Below are 11,679 nucleotides of genomic sequence, written 5' to 3'. Positions count from 1 at the left end.
CTGTTATTTTGTTTCCATTCGGAGCCTGCTGCCTTGTTGTTAAGGTATGACATAAGTTTTTAATATACAAGTAATTTGGTTTTCACTAAAAAATTGTTATTTTTTATTAAAGCGATGTATTTTATTTGTCATATTATCTTAAATATTCATTCAAAAAAGTTTAAACACTAAATAAAAAATTTCAAGATAAACTTTAACTAATCTATTTACAGGTTGTACAAGAATATGAGAGAGCTGTTCTTTTTAGACTCGGAAGACTCCAAAGTGGTGGCGCTAAAGGACCTGGTACGTTTACAATAAATATATAGTGTTAGGATACTAAACATACAAACCGTAGAATATTTATATGTAACTGTGTACACTGGTTCTACAACTCAAATTTTTCTTATTAGCTCGACTTTTTAGTTTTATCGTAAATATATTAACATTAATCTAAATTAGTTTGTTTTCTGGCAAGAACATAAAGTTTTGAAATTAACTCCGAAACTGAATTTTTCACGTTATTTTTTTAAATGCATATTTTTAATTTCAACAACATCAACTATCTAAACTAGTTATGTTAGTGCACTGAATTCTGTAAATATTTTTGATGATTTAAAAACATCACGGTTGCTATGATTACACAAATTACGTACATGTCCAACTCATATTATACTATTTAACAGGACTTTTCTGTGTTATTCCATGCACTGACGAATTCAAACTTGTTGATCTCCGAACTGTGTCATTTGATGTACCGCCCCAAGAAGTAAGTTTCCAAACAGCAGTAGTTTAGCTTTTATTATAAATATTTTAATTGAATTACGTAATTAAAATATTTGTGGTTTATTATCTATTGTCATAAACACTTATGTATTAATTAAATCATTATCTGGTGAAATCATTTGAAAACTAGAAATTCATATCCTTTATATTATATTTAAAACAAATAGTTTCTGAATTCTTTACTTGTTTTTATATATAATATAATATTTTGTTTGCAGTTTAAACTATTTCTAGAAAAGCGATTTTTAAAGCAAATAAAAAATTAACAAAAAATATTTAATTTCACAATACAAATATAAATTTACTGTAATTATTGTATATTAATATAAACTATTTTTTATTTGTTACTCCGATTTCAAAGACCTTTTTCAACTTTAAGTCTCCTGGAATTTATCAAATATAAAATTCCTTCACGCTAACATGACTAGCAAAATTGTAATCTACCCATGAACTTAATAAATTCCTACATTTTTTTTAAAGTTTTACATGACTTTGTTATTAGTTAACTAATGGTTGTAAATTTATAGCAAAATACTATATATGTTTTAATGTGCTTATCTTAAACTGACTTTAAATTATATTTCTTTACTACACTTATGGAGACCAACTTAAAATATAAATACATTTTCAAATACTTTTATATCATTTATACTTTGCAATTGCTTAATAGATCTTTAGAAAAAATGATATTAATTAATAAATAAAGATATTTTTTAAACAACTATAATAAATTCAAACTTTGGGCAGTGCAAAAACAGCTATTGATAAAGATGCTTATGTATACATTAACGTAAAAATATACTCTTAAATTAAAAAAAATGCAGCACTTGCTGTAAAAGCTGTAGTATAATTAGAAATTTAAGCACATACATGTTGCAAAACATTTTTTTTTGTAGATATTAACAAAGGATAGTGTAACCATCGCTGTAGACGCAGTTGTCTATTACAGAGTTCAAGATGCAACCATGTCTATTGCTAATGTTGCCAACGCAGACGGAGCTACCAGGTTAGTGTAGTATACTAATATATAAAATACAAATACATTAGTGTGTATAATACATTAGTATATAAAGAATCGCGGAAAATGTTATACTAACTTTTAACTAACTGCATACGGATACTGGTGTCAATTGGTTCTCTTAATTTGACACTAAAAGTTCAATAGAGTTTTACTGAGTTTTAACACATACAATATAAGTGTAGTAATGATCGTAGTTTAAAGTTTAATTAAGCATAATTTACAGATATCTTGTATTATTTCTGATATACTAAAGCATAAATTTGTTCTAAGGTTTAAAAAAAATAATTTACTTTATATAACTATTAAAACTTTATTATTGTTGTTAAAAAGATAATATTCAAGTATTTACGTAGATTAAATATAATGCTATTAGTTAATTGAAGTAATAATGCTAGACAGTTAATACACATATAATGTATTGTCAATGATTTACTGAATAATAAAGTCGTTTTTAGATTGGTAAGCTTAAATTCTACTCTGTATAACTATTGATTGTTTATTATTTAACTAGATTGCTTGCTCAAACCGTTCTGAGGATTTTGTTTGCAACCAAGTTTAGATATTAATATCTATATATTTGCAAAGTTGCAAATATATAGATATTAATATCTAAACTTAGTTGCAAATTTCTCAGTACTTTCATAATGTTATGTTTATATTGTAATGTGTAACTTAGAAACTAATTTAATTTTAAAATTTTAGACTACTTGCACAAACCACTTTGAGGAACATGCTAGGAACCAAGACTCTTGCAGAAGTTCTGACCGATCGTGAATACATTAGCGCTGGAATGCAGGTAAGAAAAACAAGTTATTAACTAATAAAACTAAAAACACGAGCAGCTTTAAAGAAAATAGTTACTAGTAAGTGTATGTAAATATACTTCAAAAAAAAAATTTATACTTTGATTACATATAAATTATATTTTGTTCAAAGCGGGAAAACACGTATACTGAATTATATATTAAAAAGAAATATTACATTATTTAACAGTTTATATATATACTAGATAGATATGAAAATGAGTTTTAGCTCTTTTACTTTAGCACTCGAATACAGGTATATTTAATATAATAAAAACTTTGAATGTACCTATTAGCGTGTTAGTACTTAGAAAAATCTATAACCAAAACTATTTAATTAATAAAATAATTTTAAGAAACTAAACTTAGTGCGAAAAAATAAACAATAAGCTATAGACATAGACAAAAAGCTACTTGTAAAAGTATATAATTATATTTCAGCAAAGTACAACGACTCACTTTTAAATAATATTTTTAAAATGGTACAACCTTTTTAAATACAAACCACCAATTACTAAAACAAACTTTTCTTTACTATAAGATCATGTAGTAATATATTATTCATTACATTTTCTATCAGTAGTTCAGTGTTATTGACGTTTTATTAAACCTCTCTGCGCAAGCACAGAACTGTGTAACAAATTTATCATAGTCGTATAAAGTCATGTTTCTCTATAATATGCTTTGAAATAAAATACATTTTAAGTTACCGGGCAAGATCGATAAGATCGACTTAAAGTCTGTAGGCAGCTTATATTAATGTGATTTAAAAAAGCATGATTCTGTATGTTGAGAACACTGAAGTTTTCATTGAATTTTATATTTTGAGCCTAATTTTGAGTTTTGCTTCTTATCCTTAAACACATACTACAGTGTTTCAAAAATATTTCTCTAACAAATTTCTGTTCTTCAATTTACTTGTATATTTTAAATATTCTCTTATTTGTTTTATGTATAAAACATATTTGCAGCTACTTTAGCGAACCTAAATATTAGTAGTTCAAATTAAAAAGAAGATAGAAGAAAGTTTAAGTCTTTATTTAGACAAAAAAACAACAAATTTACGTTTATGAAAAACAAAAAAACAAATACTTATATCATGGTAATTTGTACATCAATATTTTAAAACGTAAAAATCCTAAATCATCGTTTTAAAATTGTAAGTAAATAGGAAATTTTTTTCTTCCAATATTTTGTAGTAGTAAATTTTATAATTTTCTTTAGAAAAAAAATGTTCGAAACTTAACTAGATAAAATATTAAGTAACAAAGTTTCAGTTTAAATTTTTCATAAACTTACACTTAGAGTTGAACTAGTTTTTTGTTAAGGCTAGCATATGTTTGTAAAGTATTTTATCTAAAATTAAAAGGAATTCCGTAAAAAATGGTGTGTTTTCTTACAGTTAAAAACAGTTTACTTCTTTTAAGAAAAGTTTCAAAAAACTGTTCGAACTTTGAAATTTTTTAAAATGTCAAATCAAATATAAACATTACAAAAATTGACATTTAAAATATGTTACTTTTCAACTTAGTGAACACTATGCACTAAAAATTAATAATAAATTAATAAAGAAATCAACCATAAGTATTTTTTTATGTATAAGTTACTAATCAAACATTTTTTTGTTCCATTTACACTTCCCATGAATTAAGATGAAAACTGAAAATAAAAATAATTTTACTAAACTTCCCTATAAAATTAATAAACAACAGTACAACACAATTCAATATCAGAAATATATTTTAGGAAATTATTGTAATCAGTCTATACATCAATTTATTGTTAAAAGTATTTTTTAATTAAAATTACTTCAATTAACTTTAAAGCTTCTAATTCATGTGAACAATAATAGAAGTTGTTCAAAATAAAAAAATAATAATAAAGTTTAATTCATAATAATTGTATAAGCTTAGTAACTTAATTTTATATCAAGTTACATTTTAGTCCTTTCCTTCTATTATAATGTTGAATGAAATAAACTTAGGATGTTTTTTTTTATTCTGAGTCTTCTTCTTAATTAACTTTTACCAAAACTCTAAATGAAGTTGTTTCTTTTTTTTGAAAAAAAAAAGTTATAAATAAAAACCAGAGTTAAATTCAGTTCCATTCAAAGAAAAATAAAACAATTTATTTAATTTCGTTGTTATTGACTGCTTTCCACAGCTGTGACTTTTATTGGCATTCACTGTTTTGATTAAAATTAAATTTAAAAGATCGATATTTTACTGACCTTTTGAACAACAGTTTTAAATTATCAAATTTTCCTTGAACTTAAATCACTTTTTTCATTTCTTTTCTTGACTAAGCGAATTTATTTCAACACTTTAAAAGTTGTATCAGACATAGCATTTAATATATTCAAAGATTCTATGCGATGGTGTTTCTTAAAAAAACATGTTTTATGACCTTAGACAAATTTCAATAGAATTTAATGTCGTAGAAAACAAAAAAAAAACAGTTATTTTAAAAAATTACTTTTTTAAATAATTCATTTTTTTATCATTAATTGTATCTAATTTTAACAACTTTAATATTTTCAGAATACTTTGGACGAAGCTACGGATCCATGGGGTATCAAGGTTGAACGTGTAGAAATGTTAGTTTTTATAATAAAAATTAGAAAATGTTGAAATATAAGTTTTATATAATAAAAAGTAGAAGGTGTTAAAATGTAAATTTTCATGATAAAATTTTACATAATGAAAAGTAGATCTTGTTTAGAGTTAACTTTTATAAATAAAAATATAATTATAAAGTAAATAAATTAATTTAAGGAATATTTGAGTTGAAAGTGTTAAAGTGGTGAGTTAAATAATAAAAAACTTTAAATCTATAAACAAATAAAAATCTTAATTTTTGAATATTTACGATAAGAATATTTATATTCAAAAAATTGTATATACAAATACTAAATATTAAGACAAATTATATCTGCAATTTAAGTAGTTGTTCGCTTAAACAAAGTTAAAGGCTTTAAATTTAAATTTGAAGTTGTTATTAAGGTTTTAAATGATAATTTTAAGATAATTTAAACATGTAAAAGTCCGAGGTTCTGTTTTAGAAAATGTTCTAAATAAACACATAAAATACTTTCTTCTTAATGTTTTATGTTTTTAATTTTCGATATAAAATATTTTTACTCTCGTTAAGAATGTTGTGTCATATATAGCTAAAAGTAACAAAAGTTCAGCTTTTAATATGAATAAAAATAATTTATCAAAGGTGTGTAAAAATATTAAAAGAGATATAAAATTAATTTTATTAATAGTATATGTTATAATATGTTTCGAAACAGATTACTAATATTTAAACCTTTCCAAGTTTGACCTGTAGTTTTATAGCAGGTTTTAGTTTACTTGTATTATAGTATATTGAACGACAAGAAAAAACGCTCAAAATATTTTGTCTTTGAACCTAGTGCACAAATAAAAAACTTTTAGGTTATCGAGCACACCACGGATATCTAGTAGCTTAAATAATTAAAATGAAAGTTAACAAAAACATAAATTTAAAATTTACAAAAACTATTTTCACATTTTAAAAATATCATTTTAAAATAAGACAAATTGCTGTTAATTCTTAAAAAATTTGTCAAAATAAACTTTTAAACTTTTTAAGTTGAACTAAACAATTTATTAAAATTGTAGACTTTTTGCTTTCTTATATATATTTAAGGCGGAACAAAACGTAATGCATAATTAAGTAATAATAAACAGTATTAGTAGTAGTTTAATCATTTTAGCGATAGCACAAGTTTGTAACCGTTAGGTAGTATAGATATTAATTCTAAATATCTTTCTTAATAACTTTAATTTTGAAAACTTAAAAAAGCTTCTGGAATCTTAAACTTGATTTTTTAATAAAACTCTATTTTTATTACAAAATAAATTTCTTAATTAAAATAAGATATATATACCTACTTTTAAAAATTTTGTATATAATAGTTATAAACCAGTAGTACAATAATTAGTTCTAACTAGCTTAATGGTTAATAGTTACCTGTTTTTGTACTACATATAAATTTGATAACAAAACTTTTCTTTATAGTAAAATATGACAGCAAAAGTATAGATTAGTTGATGAATATTTTAGCAAACTTCAAAACTTTGTTATAATTACAGATTTTTTAACTAGCTATTCCATTTAAAATTAAAAAGAACTTTATTTAATTTTTTGTGAAGTCATTAATTTTTAACAGCAAGGACGTAAGACTTCCAGTCCAATTGCAAAGAGCTATGGCCGCTGAAGCCGAAGCAACCAGAGATGCCAGAGCTAAGGTTTAATTCAGTTTATAAAGAAACAACAATTTTGAATACGTTTAAATTTAATAAATAAATATGTTTTACTATATCATTAGCATCTGTAGCTTTTTTTTACTATTTACTAATGTTTATAAAGTATTTTTAATTACTTATACCTGATAGTACAACATAGTTACTGTTAGTTGTTAAACTCTTGAACTTAATTAATAGTTATGTAAATTATAATTAGATAAAAAGATATAAACTCGTGACAGAAGTAGCAAATGTTCAACATCACGTTTTTTATGATGTCATTAAAAAATGTAAAATAATGTCATGAGTTTACTCATTATTACAAAACTTAGTCGTACTACTGTAAAAGAATAAATTTACAATGAGTTTTAATGCTTAAGTCTTATAAATAAAATATATTGTTAAAAGAAAAGTATTTATGAGCGCAACACAATTTTGTAAATCATTTGGTCGAATTGTTTTAAAATAGAAATCGGTTACACATGAACTGCTTAATAAGCACATTTATTAAAGTTTAAATTTAAGCAATAAAACTATAGTTTAATATTAAAATTACAATAGTGCTATTTAATTAGGAAAATATTAGCAGTTAACCAACAGTTTTTCATTTTGAAATACGTAAACTTTTTATTGTTATTCCAAAAATAGTTTAAAGTTTTATATTTCAAAACATAATCAACTATATAATATATTATAAATGACCTAAAATGCAACTCAGACCTAAAATTTATTTGTTAATAAATAAAGATTTTAAAAATAAATGTTTCTGCTAGAACTTTGCTGTTCATTTATTACAATATTTTATTCTGACAATTTTAACTTAATTTAATCTCAAGTATTAGTACCAAATTTAAATATTAAGGTTCAGATTGTTTAGTTAATTTTGAGAAATTTTTTTAATCAAATGAAAAAAACTTACTAAAGTAAATGTTACTTCTACAGGTAATTGCTGCTGAAGGTGAAATGAATGCTTCAAGAAAATTGAAAGAAGCTGCTGACGTCATGTCTGAAAATTCCAACTCCCTACAACTGAGGTATGTTAAATTGATACTCTTTTAATGTTTCTATAAATACAACTTATAAACTGCTTTGTAGTACAACTTAAACTTTGTAGAGTTAGTTGCTCTACTATTTTGATAATATATATTTATTATCTGCTTTATAACTTAACAAAAACTAAAATAATAACATAATTAGAAAAAGTTAATCGAACACTATTAAAGAACTTATAATCAAATAAAATTGTTATAACTTTTATAATATATATTAAAAATGTGAGTTGTAATGGAGTACTGTGTGATTGTAGTTTCTAATATTTTTGTTTACAGATACCTCCAGACCCTGACTTCAATCAGCGCAGAGAAAAATTCCACCATAATCTTCCCTCTTCCCATCGACATGATGCAAGCTTTTATTAAAAAGTAAAAAGTATTCAGAAAAATTCAAGTTTCATTTTGTTTTAAAAGGGTTTAAACTCAATAAACTAATAGTATAAAAGTCTTCTTCAAAAATTTTAAAATTTAATCAGCTGTAACTTTCTTACCAAAAACAAAAAAATGTAATGTTAAAAAAGTATTGCAGAATGAAACATTAAAAGACGTGTATTATCTTAAATTCTTTAAAAAAAGTTGTAGTATTGTTACTATATTGCGAAATCTTAACAAGTTACAAGTACAAATAAGTGCTTTATTTTACAATTAAAACCAGTCCAGATTGTATATTTCTTTTTATATATCATCCAAAAAAAAAATAATCAAAAAAAAAAAAAATGTTTTAAAAATTCCTGTTAAGCTTCAAACTTTTTTTGGTTTTTTGTGTAAATTTTTTTATGATTATAAATATACTTCGTTCGTGTTGATTGAGATTAGTTAAAACTTTTAAAGTTTTATAAGGTGACATAAGAATTACTCCACGACCAATTAAATGTTTTAATATTTTTTGTTTCTATTAACGTAAATTTGAATCAAACTTTTAGTTTTATTCTAAGAAAAGTGTTTACTAATGTATCAAACAAAGTTTATACTTTGGTTTTTCATGAATTCATTTTTGTTATCAATAAAACTATGACATACCTACTGATATTCTGTTATATAATCTAAGTTTAAAAAAACATATTGTCTGGCTTTTAACTGAGATTTTTTCACCTTTTTCAAATTCAATCAAGTTTCATGCTATAACCTAAACTTAAAATATACTTCACAATCTAAACTTTATATGTATTTATAGTTGTAAATACAAAATTATTTATCTTTATTCTAATAAAACTAAATGGATATATAAAAGTTAAAGATAAAAATGAAAACTACGATAATAATAATTCTTTAAATATTTGAAGCGTAATATTGTAAAAGTTTATAAACCACAAATTACTAAAAGGAAAACTTTCTTGTTATAAAGCCGTGTAGTGATAAATTATTTAAACTATTTTCTATCTAGAGTTCAATGTTGTTGACGTTTTATTAAACCTCTCTACACCCGTACAAAATTGTGTAGCAAATTTAACACAAAGTCATGTTACATTATAACAAACTTCTAAGAAAAATAGATTATTTGAGAATAGTATATCCTAGTAAAATCAATATGAATCGTCTCAAAGTATGTATGCAGCTTATATTATCGCGATTTAAAAACGGTTCGATGACTTATGTTATTTTAGAATGACTTTAAAACGCATCACGTTGTGTTTTAGGAGTTAGAGTCGTTTTTAAAATATCTAAACAGTTGCTACTGTGTTAGAATTTTTTATATACTTAATAAGTTTTATATACTTAAATGATAGTTACTTCATTTAGTTAAGAAACTTTTGAACTTAGTTTGTTATTAATTTTTTTTCTATTGTATCGATACTTTAGTAACATACATAAATGATAAAATAGTTTAAATTGAAGGTTAAATTTCTATTGTATTTTTTTCGAAAAAAACTATAGGTGAGTTTGCGTTTTATATAAATAGTAAAGTAAATATTTGTTTTATGGTAACTTATACATTAATAATGCAATATGTAAACGTTCTAAAGGTTTATTTTTTGAGTGAAAGAAAGAAATAAAATTTTTAACAAAAAGTTAGTATAAATTAACTTTTTAATATTTTAAAATACCTTTAAAAAAAAAGTATTAGTATCATTTAAAAATGTTTTAACATGAATTACTAGCAAGGCTTTTCTAATTGTTGTATATGTAATTCTACAAGAGAAAGTCCGATTTCATTTCGATAAAAGTAAAATATTATTTTTCCATTTATTTTGAAGTTTTAAAATGACTTTCAAGAGTTCTAGTTATAAAGTTTAAAAGTTTAGATAAAAAGAGCTCTTAATCAGAAATAAAAAATCAATAAAACTTAGCTAACGATCAAATCTTTGAAAATTTTTATAACGTTGAAGTTATATTATAATTATTAACTCTGTAAGTAGATGATGAACATTTTTTTAATGTAAATTAAAACTAGAGTTAAAACATTAAGAAAACTTTTAAAAAATAAAACATTAAGTATAACTTCATAAAATGTACTTGTAGAACATTTAATAAATAAAAAACTTCCAAAAATACTTTTGAGGAAAAAGTATATAAGTACAAAAACATAACTATTTTACTTTAATTTATTGTTGTTCACTACTTTCGCTACTTTGCGCAGTTTATTGAAGTTGATGATTAACATTTAATTAAATATTGATAGTTAACTTACTTCTTTAACAACAGTTTTAAACTACTTATTGTTGCAGTTTTATTTAAATTAAGAATAAATAACTTTTTTTGTATATTAGATTAATTGAAATTTTGACACAAGTGTATAAATTTAAACTTAATTTTATAGAAACGCTTTCTTTAGCATTAGAATGCGTTGTAATATAATATTAATCTATTCATAATACTAATTTATTCATTGTCGGTAGAAATGATTAAGACTTTCTGCTTTAGGCTAAAGCTGTGTAACATATCTATCATTATTACATGAAGTTCTGTACATGAATGTAACAAGCTCTGAAGAAAATAGTTTATTTTTTTCTTTCGCAATAAAATATTTTTGTAAAATCGATAATAGTTAGCTTTAAATGTGTATGCAGCTTATTGAATACGATTTAAAAACTGTTCGATGATTTATGTAGTTGTATTGAATTTTTGAAAGTATTATGCTAAAAGTATTGAATTTTTCACGCTTCATATTGCGTTTTTGATTTTAAAGTCAGTGTTTATATCCCTAAACAGTTGTTATGATATTGAAATTTTATATATATTTTTTTAATTAATCTATTTAATACTACTTATATTTAAGTTAAAAACCTGTGTTTTGCTTTTTATTTATATATTTTATTTGCTATCAGACGTATACAATGTAATTTAAATTTAAGTTAAATTGTTATTAAGACAATTCGAGTGAAAGTTTAATTCAAAATAAATATTCCTAATTTATACTAGACAAAAACTAACGATAAATTTACGTTTCAGAAACGCAGTTTAATAATTATTTATTTTTATATATACACCGATTCTTCATATCGTTTATCTTTGTACAATATAGTTAAAACTAAAATTTTTTTCAAAAACAAAAAGAAGAACTGATTGATTTTTTTAATTTAAAATTTTATATACTTTTTAGTATCACTGTTTAAGTAACAGTGTTATAGTTTATATAAAAAATATGTTAAAAAAACTTTTCAAAACGAAAAGTATTTTACGGCTCCTGGTAAAATAAATAATTTTTAGTTTTAAGTAAATAATAGATGGTATTTTTAAATTTTCAAACTTATAGCTTCTTCGATTTATTTTAAACTCTAAATATAAATTGTTACTCATTCTAAAATAAAAAAAAAGTTAAAACC

At 22.9% G+C, this 11,679-nt stretch overlaps 1 protein-coding gene across 1 annotated transcript; it reads left to right on the top strand.

The window, feature by feature from the left end:
* Positions 1–5: 5 nt before the first annotated feature.
* On the top strand, positions 6–8,628 carry LOC145849071 (stomatin-like; the record flags this gene model as incomplete). The annotated part of the gene is made up of 9 exons (XM_082954154.1): positions 6–44; positions 213–285; positions 666–748; positions 1,662–1,771; positions 2,489–2,582; positions 5,130–5,185; positions 6,788–6,866; positions 7,806–7,897; positions 8,192–8,628. Coding segments are annotated over 9 exons (723 nt in total), but the record flags the coding sequence as incomplete, so codon positions are not given.
* Positions 8,629–11,679: the final 3,051 nt, after the last annotated feature.

Source organism: Thalia democratica, unplaced genomic scaffold (assembly GCF_965202585.1).
Source record: "Thalia democratica unplaced genomic scaffold, ktThaDemo2.hap1.1 HAP1_SCAFFOLD_2029, whole genome shotgun sequence".
NCBI classification, from domain to species: domain Eukaryota; kingdom Metazoa; phylum Chordata; class Thaliacea; order Salpida; family Salpidae; genus Thalia; species Thalia democratica.
This window is presented reverse-complemented; position numbering and strand designations above follow the sequence as displayed.